The 20,027-nt window shown below is 38.6% G+C and overlaps 1 protein-coding gene across 1 annotated transcript; it reads right to left on the bottom strand.

Moving 5' to 3' along the window:
• Positions 1–858: 858 nt before the first annotated feature.
• Positions 859–11,484, bottom strand: MFSD9 (major facilitator superfamily domain containing 9). The gene is made up of 6 exons (XM_065741122.1): positions 11,398–11,484; positions 8,369–8,456; positions 7,068–7,111; positions 5,681–5,810; positions 4,229–4,438; positions 859–3,730 (listed from the first exon to the last, which is right to left on the bottom strand). Exons 1-6 carry the CDS (start codon positions 11,482–11,484, stop codon positions 2,940–2,942), a joined length of 1,350 nt encoding a protein of 449 aa, XP_065597194.1. The 3' UTR covers positions 859–2,939.
• Between the last annotated feature and the right edge of the window lie 8,543 nt (positions 11,485–20,027).

Here is a 20,027-nt window from a genome sequence, read left to right as displayed (position 1 = left end):
GGGGTGAGCAAATTCAGAGGGGGAAAAAAACAACAAAATTACAAGTAATGGAAATGTACACTTCGTAGATTCATAAAGTGTCTGTTGGAGTGTATGAAACATTAACCAAAATGCAAAATAGATTTAATAAGTAACAAAATGAGTATCTATCATAAGCTATCAGCTGTTTTACAGAAAAGTTACACTTTTTCCTTGTCAGTTTAAAAATTGAAAGTATCAAATGATAAAAACAAAAAACAAAAAAACCCACAACACATCCAAGATAACAAACTAAAAATTAAACTAAGAGTGAGCAAGGGAAAAATCTCATTTTGCAGTTATTTCAAGGTTGAAACTTTCCCCTTAAACACTGACACCTTTAGTCCATATTTAGATCTCTCTTTTGGTATCATCAGATATCAGAACTGGATTCAAGAAACTGCCAAGTAATTCCAGTGAAGCCCAACAGTGTAGCCCAAAATAGCTGCAGCTGCTCCTCCTTCAACTTCAAGGGAGGAGTCACATCTCTTCAAGGATGTCACTCACTCATCATTGGTGAACTTCCATGGTCATGGCAACCAAGAGACAACGGCAAGGCATTTAAGTATGGTCTCCAAACATTAGGAACAGCAGCTTTCAGCATCCCATCTAACTGTTAAGATCTTTCTTTGCATTCCTTTCTTCTTTTTCATTCACTGTCAAGTGACTTCTTGGTTGAATCCTAGGGCTCCTTCACCTTATATATGAAAAACAGGCAGACAATTTATTATTTCAATTAAGAGCTAGTCCATAAAGAATTGCACTTCTTTAAACTGATCATCTGTATTTCATGATATAGCTTCAGCAGAGGAAGAGCAAAATAACAGTGACAAAAAGATAGACTGTAATTTCATTTTATTACTTTTCCTTAAAAAAATAAAACAACAACAACAAAAAATAGTGCAACTTCTCTGTAACTGAGGCTTTTCAAAGAAATGTTTCCACAGCACTTTCATTTTGGCCTAAAAACTTTCTGCAGCATTCCTTGAAACGTCCCTGAGATCACAACCTTCTGAAGGTTTCTCAATGCAAATATTAACTTCATTTTTGTTTAGTGTATATCGAGACCTAGTTTTCAAACAAAAATATTTCATGTGTAGGCTTTGAAGCTTTTATAAATAGAAAAGTAGTATTCTGGTAGTTGTACAGTAAAGCTGAATTCTATGGTGTTTACAGAATTTAGCTTTAAAAAGTATAGCAACTCTAGAATGTCATCTCTTACCTCATCTAATCAATAAGAATAATAAAAATTACTATATATTTCAAAAATGTTAATTTTTGAGGAACTTTCCACATTCCCTTTTAACTTTTGCTACAGCTGCAAAACAGAAAACACCAATTTACAGAAGAATAACTTCAGATAACAATTTAAAAACATGGATTGAAAGAAGATAGGACATGTTGGGTGAGAATGTTTTGAAGCATTTACCAAGCAAAATAAGGAGATAACACACTTGAAAATGCCCCAAGTTCCTCAAGTAAATTCAACCCAGATTGTAACAGTAATTATCTCTGATGATGGATACTGAAATCACAGTGGTAATAAGACATTTATTATGTCAATGTATAAAATTAACTCAGAGCTTTCTTCTCTATATTCTCGTGATAGCATCACTAAAACAAGGACTTATATAATTCCAGGCACTGGAAAAAGAAGGAAATGAGTGCAAAACATTACCTGTGACTCTCTTGAAGTAGGAACATTATTTGCACAGATGTTCAAGGGAGACAACTAAATGTTTAATAAAAAATTAGACATAGTGGACGGTAGTTTTATCAAGTAGTTTCAGAAAAAAGCACATGGAATATTTATCAGTGCAAAATGTGTTTCAAAACAAATCCAAACAGTGACTATAAAGCAATATATGCTTGAATAACAAATAGCAAAGGAGAGTACTACACCTCTCACTATAGCTCTGAGGGTAAAGTTACTGGTTAAGCAGTTCAAACAAAAACTAAAATACAAATAAATGAACATTTTTCATCTTGTCACTAAAATGTCGCCTATGCTTCCAGAGATGAGAATGCATTACCTCAAAGTCACCTTTGAACTATTGCTAGTTTTTCCAGCATACCTTTAGCAGTCACTCCAAAAACTCGAGAAGCAAATTTATCCTTAAAATGAAGGCAGAAAAACTGCACCGAAGTATTAAAAATAATTTATGACAAAATTGCTCAGTACAAGTTATCACTAGACACAAACTATCAGTTCAAGTTTTAGTGAAGCTTAAGTTCAGTCTCAGTTTCAGTCTGAATGACCCCGTGTTTTCCATGTTATTCCAAAATTGTCCATTTTAAGCTTGCTAATACACAAAATTCACATATATCCAATTCAGTTGCCTGGGAAAGACTGCTCATCAGGGCCAGATGGCTACCAGAAGTTTTAAAGTCAATGTACACTTAACAAAATCAGATAAGCAAACATCTTGTTAATCATCTATTGTCACAGCAGAAAATGGCAACAGACCACAGCACAAGAAATTAATCCCAGTAAGTTAAGTTCCAAATTCTCCTTCTGATTAAATAATAAAAGCTCACCTCTGATTTAATAACAAAAACTAACATCTGTCTGCACCTTTTACAAGATACCAGTCTAAATGCTGTTTCTAACATCAGCTACAAGCAGGATTTGTGTACTTCAAGTCATTCTTCTATTCCCTCCAAAGTAAAAGGTTGATAAAAAAATCCCAGCCAATACTGTACATTAACATCCGCCCCTCTGACATGAATTCTAGTGGGCCCAGTTCAGAAAGACAACTGTTCTGAAGCATTTATTTATATCTGTATATATATACATTTGTCTCTGCGTGAACGAAGTTTTCCCTCTTTGATGATGCTGTTACTACTGTACAGGTCTGGCAGGTGTATGTGTCAACCCAGGTTGATTCACTGTGCCTCTTCAGTAAAATCCAAATTTGCAGCTATTGATTTTTTAACTTAACATTTCCACTACTACAGTATTTTTGCTTGTTTATGTTCATTATCAGAATAGCTATTAAAGCTAAGCCAACTCCCAAACTTGGTGGGCCACAGGGACTGAATTCCTGAGCAATTCCGGAAAGGAGTGGAGCAATTATACGTCCCACTGATGTCACAGACTGTCCAACACCAAGGAGAGTACCGCTGGCCTCATTCCCACCGATGGTCAATTCCAGGTCAATGATGCAAGTACGACCTATAGTAGTTGAAAAGGCTAAAAATGTGGAAGACAAAATGACCATCCACATGCTAAGTGCTGATGCATACAGAAGAATCAACATGCAGGTAAAAGTGCTAGAGTGCAGCAGAAGTCTGTAAGTGTTGTGCTGATACAGTCTCGTTATTGGTCCAAGAAGACAACCAGCCAGAACTCCAAGTGTGCTGCTATAGCTCATTAGGTATCCAGAGAACAAGGGTTTCACCCCAAATCTCTCATCCAAAGCCAGAGTAAAATTACTATAGTACAACAGTATAGCAACAGACATCAGTAACCGTATTAAAAATATATCCCACAAATCAGAGGATGCAATTCCTTTAATCCTCTTCAGCACTGTTGCAATTTGGACCCATGGAGACTGGAAAGGACTATCATTTGCCATAGCTCCATTATTTACTGGTTTCAAATGTGAGTCACAATCTCCTTCTGCTGAGGAACTGTCTGTCCTTTTCTTGCTTTGTTCATGTTTCTTATTGACAGCATTTTCTTCATTCCAGGGTAACATCCACACAAGACCTATACAGATCAGAATATTAATTGACATAATTTAATTACACAATTTTTACATGGTTTCCCATTACTCTGATGGTAACAGTTTACTCAGCATAAAGAACAAAATTCAAAGACTTAAATTATTTTTTTAAAATCACTTTAAAAAATTGCCAAGATTACATATAGTGTTAATTCACAGTTCAGTTTTAAATGTGATAAAAGCAATGAAGGAAAGCTTTAAGACAACACACAACACAAATCTAGTGGCTGAAGCCAAAATTCTAATTTTCAGCTGTCACCTTTGGGCACATAAGTTCCTATTCCTGTGCCTGTAGAAACAATATAAATAATTTAAACAGAGAAGCACCTAAGTGTTAACTGCTTCAAAATTCCTCTTTTTGACAGGTTTGAATTCATAATACAAAACACGTATGCCAAATATGGTAAGAAATATTACAAATTCTAGGTATCATAAATAGCATAAATACAAATGAGTGGAACAAAACAGGACATAAAACTTACCAGCATTCAGAAGGAAGATGGAGGCACAGATTAAAGACGTTTGATAAAAGCCATCTTCCAACTCTGTAAGGTAGCCACCAACAACAGGCCCCAGAATGAAGCCCACACCAGAGGCTGCATTGAAACGTCCCATTACCAGCGGGCGGTCTCTCTCAGAAACCAGGTCAGAAAGCAGGGCTTTAGAGATGGATAACGTGTGCTTGAAAATACCTGCAGCATAAATAAAAACCCAAACATGTATTGCTTAATTCAAAAGATTAAGAAATGACATAAGCTATCTGATGTATCAACGTTAAAATTGTACAATTCCTAAGTTTAATGTTACACAGAGCAAAAATTCTTCGTGCTACAGTCATGCAGTCTGTTGAGCCACAATCATTATCCTGGCTGTTCAAGGATTTGGACATAAGAAACAAAATTATTCAGGCATTTGTTTTAAGGGAATGCTCCTCCAACCTTACTGGAAGGATAAGTAAATAAGCTTGTGCTGGAGCTCTCTAGGAATAACACAGCCTCTAAAATAGGTTCCTGTGGGTAAAGGTGGAGTAGAAATGGCTTGTTTGTTTATGAACATAGCTCTGTAACAACTCTGCTGAGTATGGAGATTTCCAGGATTACAAGGCACCAAATTCATGTGGGAGACCAGTGTGGCATGCAAGTGTGCTGCAAGAACAGTAATAATGCAAACTTTTATATTCCTGCCCTGCTCAGAGTGAAGAATCAACCATCACAGGCACAGGACTATTAGAATTAAAAAGTATTACTTTTACTGTTTAACCAAATACCAACCAAATCATTCATTAGCAATTTTTCTTTAAGAAACAGTAAGAGGAGTTCCTAGACCAAGACTGTGGGCCACAGAAGTACCCTTTTGTAGATTCATTCCAAGTAAAGCCAATGCTTATTGGATCAGAATATATAAGTTGTATGCCCGAATGTATAATAGATGTTCAGCTACTGTAAGAATTCTGATATGAAACTTGCCACAAACTTAGCTTCAGAGCTGCAAACACACTTGCTTCAGTACATGTTCTGTTGAATCTAAATTTTCAGACAGGTTTTGCAGTTATCATTTTGAAAAATGTTGACAGCATAAGAAAAAGACAATAATGCACATATCGTTCCATTCTACATCGTGAGTGCAGGCCAAGATTTCCAGTGGGTATACCGGGTACTCCTAATGACTAACAGTACAACAGCTACTTTCAAGCAATCCTATTATAAAATTCAGCCACTTACAGTGGTATAAAAGTTTTGACAGTTTGAGTATATATTTCAATTTCCAGAAAAATCATGAGAATGTTTAATCAGCAGAGATGCCTCTATTACCAGGTTCAGCAGATGCTGTTGGATGATACTGTGTAGGTATCTATGTACCACCACCTCTCTAATAGTAATGCTCAAGCTGAGACTACATGAAATTAAACTGCAAAATGCCAAGTGTTTACTCACCTACAGGGACTCGAGAAAGGGCAAACAGGAACACAGTGGTGGATGTTCCAAGAAGAAAGTAACCCAGTGCACTGAGAAGAATACAAGCAAGCAGGGAGTACTGTCTTCCTACTATATCACTCCAGCAGCCCTTCACAAAGCAGGAAGTTAAGAACATTTTATAACATTTAATCACGTACAACGAACAATCACTTTACCTAAGTTAAACTGAGAAATAAGTTCAAAGGACTGTTTGCAGAAGCTTAATAAGCTTATTACACAACTTGTCTAAGTGCGTTAAGTCTGGAGGTGAACAGAGTTCTGCCTGGCTGGTAGTGCACATGCTGAAACTGTATCCTATCTAAGGTTAGGTATACAGATTTATTTATTTATTTTAATACTTTCTCCCTTTAAAAAACACAATCCTGCAATAAACCCTCCATTATTACTACTACTGGCACTCTGAACACGTTAGCACAACCAACCACAAATTTTTGGTAGCTATGGAGTGTACTTTCGTTCAGCATCCTAAAAGGAACAGTCTTATCTAGTTTGTCATCTTAGAACAGATGAGCAGTAACTAGTGATGAAAAGGACAAAGAGTAAACTTGCTGTAGTATGTTTATAAGACAGTTTGATTCCAAGCAGCAAGTAGATTTTTAATGAAGGAGGTAATGGTCTTGCAATCTGAAGATAATGCCACATTACACAAGCAAGTTATCCCAGGTGGCCAGCAGTACAAACTCCAAAACACTTTTTCATGACATGCTGAAAATGTGCTCTCCTGAGAGACAGGAGATAGCAGGATAGAATTAAAGGCTTTCCTGGTTAAATACAGGGATCTATGGCACTGAAAGGTAAAGCATACTTTCAGGAAGTTTGGCCTTAACAAGGCTGTAAGAAAATAAAACCAACGAAAGCTCAAAGATACACTGCATAGGAGTTTAGGCCATATGGCAGATTACAAGATACAGCTTATTAAGCAGGGAAAGCAAGCTCTATATAACAGGCTTATGAAGAGCTGACTCATGAGACTGCTTTCTGGATAAGCTACTGAATTAAGAGAACTGTGCTACTAGCACCTACATCGGAGACAACCCTGTGTGACTGAAAATTAGCTCAGCAATGTCTGTCTGATCCCAAATCTGCATTTTAGTTTTAGTAAAGTCTGCATTCTATTTAGTAGTGTTACAAGGGATCTGAGTACTCCCTGCGAGTGAAACAAAAAGGCAAACTTAAAGCAGGATCTTTCAAAAAAAAAAACCACTTACATGATCAACAAACATTTTCAAGGTTTTAATAAATGCTGTCACTAACATCTTCCTTCTCCTTTCTCTCCCTCCCCCTCTCCCCTCATTAAAATCCATAGAAATAAAAATGTACTTAAAAACACAGTGTTAGAACTCACCACAAACGTGCTGGAAAACAATTGCATTATACCATAGAGGGATCCTAAAATAAACAAGTAAAATACCAACAGTAAAAAACATTAACACATTCCTTATTTTATGAAAACATGAAAGTAATTCTGAGAATAATTTACTAAATGAAGAGGGGAGGGTGAAGATTAGAAAACAAGGGAAATAGTTTCAGAAATGAAAAAAAAAAAACCCACAATAAAGCAACTGCTAATCAAACTTATAAAACTACATAATGTAGAGGGATGTTGCTTTGGAAGGTGCATTAAGCAAAAGAGATCTCGGCATTTGTGATTCCTTTCTCAGAATCAGAAGTGAATTTCATTACTGGGAGGCTGTAATTACTTTCCACTCAGCTCTTCAACCTACTAAGGCACCACAGAAACCCTACAGAAACCACAGACCCTACTCTTTCATTTTGGAGGCTGAGTTTAGCAGCAGTTAGTGACAGAAGAGAAGCAGAAAAGATAAGCGCAGAGAAACATCTGCCAATCCCTTTCATTTATATGAATGCACCTCAAAATCTATTTTTTTTAAGTTTAAATGAAAGCAGGTGAAAATGTATTTTTGATGAATCAATGCTTAAAATACTACAGTCACCTCAGAGCAAAACCAGAGTTACTTTACAAACTGCTCTCATCCAAAATAAAAATAAGTAAATAAAAAAGAGTAACAAAGCCCAAGTCAACCACGTGTAGCTAAGAAGAATATCATACTTCTATCACAGCAAACCATGAACAGTACTACAGTATATATCTATAGATAGAATTCCAAATCTTTAGAATTCCCTGATAAACATTCTTTAAGGATGATGAGTATCTTTGCTAAAAGGTAGCTGCAAGGAATTTAATCAAACTGGGACCAATCAAGGCCATTGGAAAGCTCAGGAGAACCAGCTGTGGACATACTGCCTGCAAAGCCTGCAAATAATAATAAAAAATAAAACCAACAGCTCTAGCTCCCAAGGTTGCTAAGCTGTAAATTCTTGGATGCTGAAGAAACCAGACAGCTTGAAAAGCACCTGTGCAAGTATTACTGCAAGCCTACCTTCTTCTTTCCAAGAATGTACTTTCTCAGGCATCTGCTTTTGGGTACTGTCAGGATGTGAGGTTGGATAGCTCTCTGTACAAATGCAGCATGGTTTTCCTTACACTTCTATTTGGAATTTGTCATTTCTTTTATTATGCTACTAGCAAGGAAGAATTATGCTATAATATCCTATTTACAGGAAGAGATATTTCAGTTACCATTATCTTACCCTTTGGTACATCAATTGATTATTGCAACTCACCTATTATTCCAGCAACTGTAGGGCTTGCTCCTAGAGATTTGATGTGAAGATTCATTAAAGGAACAACCATACTCACACCAAACAAATCCTGAAAAGAAGGTGGGAAAATTTTTGATACGTGATTATTTCTATGAGGATGGTAGCAACTTGTTTTAAGAACAACCAGACAGCATTTTCAAGGATTTCAATGACTTCTATATCAGTACAAGATTCAAAGAAAATTTTTCATGGCTAATGTGGTATGTCATAACCTCTACAGGGTACCCTGGATGGACAAAATTAAAATCACAGAGAACAATAAAGAAAAGGTCTGCCTCACAAAGGACATTAGTACTAACATTAATACTCCTAACATTAGTACTCTAACATTAGTACTCCTCCCTCCTGCACATACAAACATTCCAAAGATAGATATCTAAATGTTTTTATTTCAGTCACCCAAAACACTCTGTACTCGTGCAAAAGAAAAATCTACTATAGTTTCACTATCAACCATGACAAGGAATAAGCTAATACAGATCTGAATCTATTCAAAGATGGCCTTTCTTTATAAGTTCAGAAATGTAAAGACAGAAACATGAAAAAAAATATCGTGAAGTGTAGTAGAAAACGTTTTGTAAGAGGGCAAAGGACACTACTCATCCTGAAAGGTACAAGAATCTTCTACTCAGTCCTTTCGACACTTTATCTTTTGTTGAGCTAGCCACGTTAACCCAGCTGTTCCTTCACTATATGCTCCTGCCATAACTCCTTTATCACAGCTGAACCTTACAGAAGAGAGCTATTGAAGCAAGATCATCTTTTATCACTGACTGCTGTAGCTTCAGTTCATAGCACACCCATAGTCAGAGTAACTGTCACAATGCACAGTACTGAGTAAATTATTACAGTCTATCATTAAGTATCTTATGATGGTTGAAACAAGAAGTTAGGACACTAAATATATTAGCATGAATAGAAAGCCCACACAACTCACTCACATCATCAGTAAAACAATGCTTTGGGGATCAGAAAGCTATTCCAACCACTAACAGAAAGAATCATGGAATAACATTAATTCACACTGAAGGGATCTCAGGTTTCTAGCCGTGCTCTCAGCAGAGCCAGCTCAGAGTTCAAACTCTCAAGGCTTAACCCAGTCAGTCTTGCCTTGAAAATCTTCAAGGACAGAGACTGCATAACTCCTCTGGCAACCTTTCCCACTGCTGTCTGCATGTGAAAAGATGTGTCCATCCTCTGTACAGATGGACCTGTTGTAGTGTAGTCAGAGTAAGGCCACAAAAATTATCCAAGGGACAGATCACCTCCCCTACAAGGACAGGCTGAAAGCTGGGACTGTTCAGCCTGCAGAGGAGAAGGCTCCACAGAGACACGACAGCAGTTTTTCATTATCTAAAGAGGAGCCGTAAGAAAGAAGGGGACAGACTCTTTAGCAGCATCTGTTGTGATAGGACAAGGGAAAATGGCTTCTAATTAAATTAGGGGAGATTTACATTGGATACAAGATAAAAGTATTTTACAGTGAGGATGGTGAGGCACTGGCACAGGTTGCCCAGTGAGGTGGTGGATGCCCCATCCCTGGAGACACTCAAGGTCAGGCTAAACCAGGCTCTGAGCAACCTGATCTAGCTGTAGGTGTCCTTGTTCACTGCAGGGTAGTTGGACCAGATGACATTTAAGGATCCCTTCCAATTCAAACAATTTTATGATTTTTTGAGGCAGGCTTTCTTGAAGTTACGAGAAGTTCTGACTGCATACAAGACCTTTGTTCCTCTTTCCTCTGCCATGCTCCACACCGAGGAGCTGACTCCATCTTTTTGATAACCTCCTTACCCACAAAAGCACCCCTCTGTGTTTGGAAACTTGGAAAGTGTAGGACTTAGTAGCTGTCCACGTTGAGTTTCATAAGGCTCCTGTCAGCCCATCTATTCATCCTGCCTACAATCACAGAATCATTAAGGTTGGAAACAACCCATCAGGTTGTCTTGTCCAGCCATCAACCCATCCCACCACATCACTACAGGTGCCCCTTGGATGGCACCCCTGTCTTAAATTGCATTCCCATACTTCATCTGCAAACCTGAAGAGACAGTAGTCTGCAACTTTGTCCAGGTCATGGATAAAGGTATTAAAAAGTTCAGGTCTCAGAATACACACCAGTAGTACTCGACTTGTCACAGGCATGCAGGTTGTGCAAGACCCATTAACCATTCTTCTATAACAGGTTATTTGTTATCTCACTTAAAATTCCTTATATCAACTGGTAATGACATTGCATCTGCTTGGCTACAGGAAGCTTGCGTAATAGGTAATGTTGCTCTTTATTACATTTCACCACATTCTACACCTTTGAAATTGCACTAATTTCTTGCCTGCTTTCAGAGTGTATTCCATGCTCCACGTCACGGTATCACAGAGACAGTATGAAGACACAAAGACTGTTTTTATGCACTTTGTCCTTTAGATCATTTCCTAGCACAGAATCGTAGAATCCTTAAGAGTTGGAAGGGGCCTCTGAAGGCCACTTAGTGCAACTCTCTTGCAATGTGCAGGGACACACAGCTAGATCAGGTTGCCCAGGGCCTTATCCAGCCTTGAAAGTCTCCAGGGACAGGGCATCACAGAAGATAACCTGTTTCAGTGCCTCACTGTAAAGACTTTTTCCTTATATCTAAGCTAAATCTACCCTCCCGGAGCTTGAAACCATTTCCCCTTGTCCTGTCACCACAGATCCTGCTGAAAAGTTCGTCCCCTTCTTTCCTGTAGCTCCCCTTTAGAAAGTGAAAGGAGCTGTCAGGTCACCGGGCAGCCTTCTCCACGCTGTACAGCCCCAACTCTCTCAGCCTGTCCTTATAGGAAAGGTGCGCTCTCCCACCATAACCACAACCACGACTGCTGCCGCTGCCGCTGCGAGCACGGCCCCTCCGACGCCCTCCAGGAGCCCCAGCAGAGGGCCCCAGAGCCACAGGGCCGCCACAGCCAGCTCCCGTGGGGCGTGGAAGCACTCCCCCTCGCCACTCAGCGCTTACCAGGAAGCCCACGACGTACAGACAGCGCACGAAGCGGCGTGCCGCCGCCGGACTAGCCGCGGCCCCACGGCCTCCATCCTCCGCCATCCGGCTGCCCCGGGCCCGCGCCCCGCAGCGGTCGCGCTGGGCATGCGCAGTAGCGGCGGGCGGCGGGAATATGGCGGCGGGGGAGGGCGGGCGTTCATGTGGGGTGTCTGCATTAACCCGGGCGCTTGGTTTGTGTCAACGACTATGTGTCAATCACTGTATTGGTGTTTTCTCTCCTTCGGGCTGGGGAAGGAGGTATCTTCAGCTTTTGGAAACTTTCAGAATCCTTGCCTTCCTCTTGTTGCCTGTAGGAATTTGCCCTTCCTGACACTTTTGGGGAGCTTTTCGTTGAGCAGGGCCGAGGCACTGAGAAAAGCAGAAGCAGGAGTTTTGGAAGCAGAAATAAGGCCTAGCAGAATGGTTGACAGCCCTCTTCACAGTCCTCCTGGCTGCTGTAGAATGATGAATTTTAAACCAGTACCCTTCTGGTTCTGCCTCCCTCCTTGGGGAACAGCCCTGCCCAACTATCACTGCACTTCAAGTGTTTCTGATGGCACAGTGCTTCCTTGCAGTGCTATGTGTAAACTGGCTGATGGCTGCTACGCATCTAGGGAAGATGGGTATTCTGGTTTCTTCTTGGAGCGCACATAGTTAAGAATCATAGAATCTTTAAGGCTGGGAAAAACCTCTCTGATAATAGTCTAACTGTCAGCCTACCCCCACCATGCCTACTGACACATCCCTCAGTGCCATATCCACACGGTTCTTCAACACCTCCAGGGACAGTGACTTCACCACCTCCCTAGGCAGCCTGTGCCACTGCCTCACTGCTCTTTCTGAGAAGTAATTTTTCCTCATATCCAAACTGAACCTTCCCTGGCACAACTTGAGGCCATTCTCTCTCACCACTAGTTACATGGGAGAAGATGTTGACCCCCACCTCAACACAATCTCACCTCAGGTCATTGTAGAGAATGATAAGTTCTTCCCTGAGCCTCTTCTTCTCCAGGCTGAAGAGTCCCAGCTCCTTCAGACACTTCCCATAAGAGCTCCAGACCTTCACATCTCTGTTGCCCTTCTGTGGACATCTAAACCCTCAATGTCTTTCTTGTAATGAAGGTCTTATTATTAATGATTAGCAATTATTTCATTATTTCTAAGAAGCTGCTTTTGAGAAATGATGACGATGTTTACATTTTAAACATTAGTACCAGTTAAAATTAGAGAATGTCAGTTGTTGACTGATTAATGGGCTAACTTAAGTCCTATCCTCATGTTTTAAAAAATAAATAAATATCACAGTGTTGAAGGTCTTCAAAAGAATTAAGTCACAAAACAGGAGGAGAGAAGGGAATGCCATTTTCCTCATTGTTCTGAATAGTTAAGTTAGAAGAGAAAAAAGCTTGAAGACAAGAAATATTCCTAGATACATGTAAGATACATGTAAGATACCAAAAAGGATAGCCTTGTTTATGCACAGGGACAAAGATGCTATCTATGTCCCTGATAAATCAGCTGCTTAATATCCCAGTGCCTGTAATATCTTGGAGTTCAACCCATTTAGCTCTCTAACGCCATCCATTCACTTTGAATAACGTTCTCTCAGAATAATGACATTTTTAAAATTTTGAATATAGCATTACTGAGAAACATAGATACACTTCCTCTGAAATGCAAGAAAATGCACTGAGATATTGAAGTATTGGAGTATCATGAGAATTGACATTACATTGTCAGTCTGCTCACTATTATGCTAATTTGGTCACTTCGACTCTGATAGAAGAAATGGTCTAAAGGCTGTAAACTATTTAAGAAGTGGATGATCAAAAGATGTTGCAAGGGTTTAGACAGTGTTCCTGGGCTGTAGGGCAGATTCACTCTTGTGCCCAAGTGCACCCAACTGAAGAAGTTCAGATTTTTTGTAAATGTCAGTCTCTGCAGTAAGTCTCAGAATGCAATCAATAATACTACATTATCTTCAGATTGTGAAGATCCAAATGATCTGATATAATGGGGACAAAACATTGTAGGCTGCCCTTGTTAATAAGAACTGATTTTTAGTTTTGTTTTTTATTTCCAGTGTAATGACAGACAGAACTCAAAGTTTTTGATTGCTGCAATAACATGTTCAATGCCAACTGTTATGGACCAGAAAAAACCCACTCATACAGGTGTATGTTCTTTTAACAGATATCTTATTGGTTTTGTACTGGCAAACTTGTTTACATTATTTAAAAAGTTGTGCAACTGTCTTATTTTGCATAATGTGTAAGAAAAAGTCCATAATGTATAATAACAGAAAAGATCTCTGTTGTCTTTGAACTGATGGCAGATGTTTCCTGCTACCTCAGAACATCCCACTCTTGTTCTGTCACTGCAATGAAAAAATTAAGATAAAAGCTCCCACATAAAAAGGATATGTCTGATAAGAGACACCTAACAAGGAATTAAAGGATAGAAATACAATTAAGGCTTTTTATCACAGTCTTATTTAAATATAACTAATCTAATATATCTTTTAGGGCAAAACTACTTGGTTGATACAGCAAATATTATATACTTTCCTTACTGTAAGATATTTGACTTTCTACTGGATGATTATTTGATTAAATCAATAAAGCAGTACATACTCAGAAATGGCAAACAAACAGCATGTGGATTCAGAATTTTTGGATATGTCTCCAGACTGAAATTGTGAATGGACTATCTTCTCCCAAGAAGTAGTACATCTAGGTGCTCCTCTCATTTCTTAACCTTTTTTCCATTACCTAGAAGCAGCAGTAGTATCAAAACTATTTGGTTTGGATACTAATGCACTGTTGTGACTAGTTCTGGTGTCATAACTGAAGGATAATGTTCAATAAGGTTCTAAAAATGAGCTTTAATAGCAAAAAGAAAGCTTATCTTATGATGTGAGGTTGCTATACATCTGACCATCCTCAGACACGCCTCAGATAATGAATGAGAGGAGAGGTACTCTGGGAGTGGATGTCTGAGGTATAGTTTGCTAATGAGGAAGAGGGATAAGGGATCAGCAGTCTTTCACTAAAAACATCTCCTGTGGCAAATGCTAATGTGTCTCCTGCTAAGGAAGGGGTTGACGTGGTCTGTACCTATCCTTCCTCAGCCAAGTTGGAGCTGTGTGTGCTTCAACCCAAAATAAAGTGAAAGCTGTGATGGAAGTCATCTGAAATTTAACAAAGTTCTCTAAAAAGATCCTTTCATTCCTTTATCAAGGGAGAAAATTTTAAACCTTATGTATTGTCAGATAAAGTTCCTAAAATTATTTTGTACGTTAGATCTACAACAACTACAAAAATTCATTGCTGTAAAAGGCACTTATTGATGAATTTCATCCTGCATTACAAATAGACCCCAAATACATCATCTGTCATCAAATTTAGCAAAAATTACAATGACCAAATTTAGCAAGTCTTACAGTGACTTATTTCATTCTGGTTTACAGCTTCAGACCATAACAGTGACGTTTATCAGTCATTTCAGCTTTCATATACAAAGTCAGCTCAGTAGAAAAAGTTACAATCCAGTGGTCCAGAACATTTTGAGAGGTACTGTAAATGAACTTGAGTTTGAAAGATGCTGATTAATAATGTCAAATACATTTAAAATGTAATCTTTCTGAAAGGTCTGCAGATTTCAGGGACATAGAAAGAAACCTTTTATTGATTTTCTACATCAAAACTATAAATACTTGTGGGCAAGACAGAACGGCCTAGAAAGTATTTCTAAACATTTTTTTAACAAAGAATTTTTTATCCACTGGGCCTAGTTCTCCCATTCTGGAGTTTTCTGTGGCAACATAACAATGACTATGTAACTTTCAATCGTTCTTTCAATTAATGCTTAACAAATTGAAAAAACATTTCAGGAACGATTTAGTTACCACAGATGCTGCTTTAGAACAGAGGATGGCCTGGGTTAAGTCCTTTACACTTCAGTCCACTTCCTGTCATACTGCAATATTCTTCACACCTCCCCGACCTATGTTTTTTTGTTTATTTGTATGTTTTGTAAGGACTCGATAGCCACAGAGAAGATAGAAATGTACAGAAAAGACTGGAGGCTGTTTCCTCAGTCTTCCTGAGTAAAATCCTAAAATATGTAATGAAAAATATCTGTGCAGTGGGATGGTAGGAGTTACTGCCTCAAGGTGAGTTTTGTAACAGCTTCATGCTACGAAGAGATCCATGTAAGACAACAGTGGAAATGCTGAAGAAAGGGTCAGCTCTTAATTTCTGACCATTTCTGGAGAGCAGGCACGTGATTGTTTTCATGGCAGACTGCCTGGAACACCTAACATTAGGTAATTCTTTTACATCTGAGAAAAATGTATGCAGGGGTGTCTTTCCCTTATAGTATGAAAGTTCCAAGCATACAAATGGTATGTGCTAGGGTCCAAAGGGGTTATAAACTCTGCAGTTCGTCTGGGTGGCTGCAAGCCTGGTGCATGTTCATGCAGATGCAAGTTGCACCAAATTGTGCAAACAGAAGAGGCAGGGAGAGGCTGGAGTTTTCATTACCTCCCACACAGTAAATAAGCATAGCATATGATACAATTTCTAGATACATTAAAATGTGTAGATATGCTACTGCATAAGAAAAATTGTTGTTGTTAGTGTAAGAGTGTTCCTGTTGAAGCTGTAACTGGTTTAGATCAGAAGTGTAGTTACTGTATGTGCAGTTCTTATCATCCCTTCATGAGTTATACTGCATGTCAGCATAGCGGTGCTGCAGAATGAATGACTTGATTTCATCCATGTGTAGAGAACTTCTGCTCTACAATATCTACTCTGGATTTATATGATCCCTTACCACAGAGAAGGTTAATGGTATCTTGGTCTGCATTAGGGGGACTGTTATTAGCACATCCAGAGCAGTGGTTCTTCCCCTCAGCACTAGTGAGGCCACATATAAAGAACTGAATCCAGATCTAGAAACCTCAATGCAAAACAGTCATAGACATGATGGAGGGAGTGCAACATAGAGCCACAAAAATAAAAAATAAATAAGACAGCAGCACCTTTCCTATGCAGAAAGGTTAAGAAAGCTGTGGGTGTTCAGACTAGAGAAGAGAAGTCTCAGGGGGTTTCATCAGTGCTAAAGGCCTACTAGTCTGACCTTGGTGCCAAAGAAGGTTATGAAACAGATCATCTTGAGTGCCAATTCCACCTCGAAGATCTTCAGTTGCCACCTGGATGTTGTCCTGGGCAAGCATCTCTAGGTAATCCTGCTTGAGTAGGGAGCTGATCACACGGCCTACAGAGGTCCTTTCCAACCTCAACCATTCTGTGATTCTGTGATTAGTGACCTGATTTACTATAGCATTAGTTTTAAAGTGGTCACATCCCAAACTAGTAATTCCAGACCATCTTTCAGTCAGCGGTGAAAAAAGACATAATAGAAAAGAAATGCACTTCTAGGGTGTGATTCATTGCACATTGAAGTAGTCATCCAAAAATAGATCATGGATTGTGTCCTAAAAGTGCCAAATAGGAAAACTGAGGTGACAAGTTTAATTGAAGGCAGCTACACTGCAGCTGTCTAGTGTTAGGTGGGATGAATCCCAGCCAAGGACTTAATTGACAAGGTGTATTATATAGTCTGTATGTCTGCCTAGCACACTGCTGACAATTGATCTTGAAGGTGCAATGGTTAATGTGCTATCCTGCTGGGAAGAATGGGCAGGATGAGGATCTGAATCAGTGGATGAGGTATTCTATAGATGTTCAAATTATTTTTCTTTGAAAGTAAATGGGCAATGGGGTTTCAGAAGGACCCAGCTTTGAGGCAGCTGCTGAAATTGTTTCTTGGTATGTAGTGAGACATGCATACGGTTCTAAAAGCCTGTTTTTAGATCATGGACATATCTGCCAGCACAGATAAGGAGCTGCTTGCCAATTCCAAATGTACACATGTGACATTTACTCAATCACATATAAACATAAACAAGCAAATAAACAGCCTCCTCCTCCCAGAAACTAATCAAGCTTTTTTTTCCTTCAGATAGAAGAGGAGAAAAGAAATAGCTTGCTATTGTATTGTTTTGTTTTGTTTTTAATTCTTTTTTATTTGTAAATATGAGGAGGGGCTCAGATACTGTATTGATGCTGGAGCCATTTAGATACATAAGTAAACAAAAATATGCAGATTTAGGAATTAGTTTAGCCTTATCTGCAATAGAAAATTAAACAGAAATAAAATCATAAAACTTTTGCCAGCTTTGTTCAATGAGACTGGAATGTATCCATTATAAAGAGCCTTCAGTCTTCTCACTATGAATCAACAAAATCAATGGCTGTTGGGCGTAATTGACCAAATTGATTGCATGTTAAAACTGATTTAATTATATCATTGTCATTATAGTAGGGATGAATTTGGCTTTGATTTTAAAGTGTCAGTCCTTCTGCAGAAATTCTGTAGGAGTGTTGGAAGGAATTGGGGAATTAACTTGTTTAAGAATCAGATTAATTATTGTTTTTGTTTGATAAGCCTCGCCCTATTTTCACTACCTTGAAACTTTCTCTATTCTATAGAGGAACATTCCAAATTTAATTTAATAAAATGTGCCCTGGGACTTTCCATGAGCATTTAAGTAGTGTAGAAGTAGATGTTAGATGATTTATTTGGAAGGTAGTGCTGCCAGAGAATGTGCCATAAATATAAAAGAGAATAATTAAAGTAGATCATCTCAGGAAGAACTTTCTACACGGAGTCCAAAATGCGTATGGTATATTAAAAATAAATACTTTTACTACAGTGCTTCAGCTGTCATTTGAATACAGTGAAACTCTTCGTACAGACTGATTCCCATGAAGCTACGTATGAGAAGAAGTTACTTCCGTGCAGAAATGAGTTCACAGAGTCACTGATGTATTTTCTTCTGTCTGACCTGAAGTCACCTGGAGGCAGGCAAGTGTAGTAAGAATGAAACCAACCATTTTATTTCTTTCATTATTTGTGTTCAGTGGCTGTCAGGAGTCTGGAGTTTCTTTTCACTTCAGATACAGCATTGAAAAAGGCATTTTGCTGTTGTGTGCTGTGGTTTCCTTGTTGCTTCCTATGAATAGCAGCAAATAATAATTTTGAAAAGAGCTTTGAGATTTGCAGATTACAGCATGAGAATGAAAAGCATTTGTGTTATTTTCACTGTCAGAATTCACCACATTCTGCAGTGCCTTTTGCAGTACTTATGCAAAACCTTGTCCAATTTGTATTTTGGAAGCAACCAAAAAAATAATTTTTAAGATGATCCAAGCACTAGTCCATCTGAAGTAATTAACTTTTATTTTTATTTTTATTTTTAATGGATAAGGATAAGCTGTTACATGTTGTTTATTTTATTTTATTTATTTATTTTTATTATATTTTAGTGTTGTGAGTACCTACATCTCTGCATACCACTGAATAAAATTTCTTAAATTTTGTATGAATCCTTTGAAAGCCCACTCATACAACAAATAAAATTGTTGGGAACTCCTACCCACAGAGTGGGATTTAGTTCCAGAGTAAGACCTTGACTCTCACTGTCTCCATGTGACATAGAGATTTGTACTGCTGTTAAATTGAGATTTAGTTAAAACAATCACCCCAAATGACTTCTGGAATGATCTGACCATCTAAGGAAGACTGTTTTTAGCTGTCTAAATAGAGATACTTAACTCCATTTTTAGGTGATGTGAATTTGGGCTGTAGTTGAAGATTCAAGAAAGATATGAATCTCCTGTTGGTTTCATCTCATACTTGCTTGACAAATATAGATGTATTAGACATCCTGGAGGACCCAGTGATACAGAATGATGATAAGGCAACTGTATCCCTCTCTCCAGGCTTAATTCAGTCACACTCACACAAGCTCCTACTGACCTTTGAGGTGTTAGTAGGTATCTTAGATCCCTGAGCAGGGCTGATAAATGCTGGTAGAAGAACATTCCCATCTGTAGTGTCTTTTACACTGAGGTTATTGAGGCACTGGAATAGGCTGCCCAGAGTGGTGGTTGTCCTGTCCCTGGAGGCTTTTAAGGTGAGGCTGGATCAGGCTCTGGGCAACCTGATCTAGCTGTGCCTGTCCCTGTTCATTGCAGGGGAGCTGGACTAGACAACCTTTAAAGGTCCCTTCCAACTCTAAGGATTCTATGATTTTATGATTCTGTGGAGTAGCAGATGAAAGCCAATAGGAAACACTCAGAAATATGTGGAGCTAAGTGTGGATGAGGGACTGAACTGCGCTCTTTAGGTCTAGGTTATGCTGCACCTCTCTCCAGGCTCCACCATTTGTATTTAATAGAGCTATATTGACTATAATGGATAGACATGTAGTTCACATTAAATTATTAAATGTGGACAGGTAAGTCATGCACTGAATCCAATTTTTCTGTCATTCTTTCTCTGCTTTTTTTCTACACATTTTTTTTAAGTAACAAGTAGTTGTTTTCTAAAACATGCTTAAAATATGCATTATTTTCTCACACATTCATAGAATCCTAAAATCAGTAAGTTGGAAAAGATCACTAAGGTCATCTAGTCCAACCATCAACCCATCCCCACCATGTCCACTAACCATGTCCGTCACTACTACGTTCACC

This window comes from Cyrtonyx montezumae, unplaced genomic scaffold, assembly GCF_038088225.1.
Source record: "Cyrtonyx montezumae isolate F1298 unplaced genomic scaffold, pur_monq_1.0 scaffold_3, whole genome shotgun sequence".
Taxonomy (NCBI): domain Eukaryota; kingdom Metazoa; phylum Chordata; class Aves; order Galliformes; family Odontophoridae; genus Cyrtonyx; species Cyrtonyx montezumae.
This window is presented reverse-complemented; position numbering and strand designations above follow the sequence as displayed.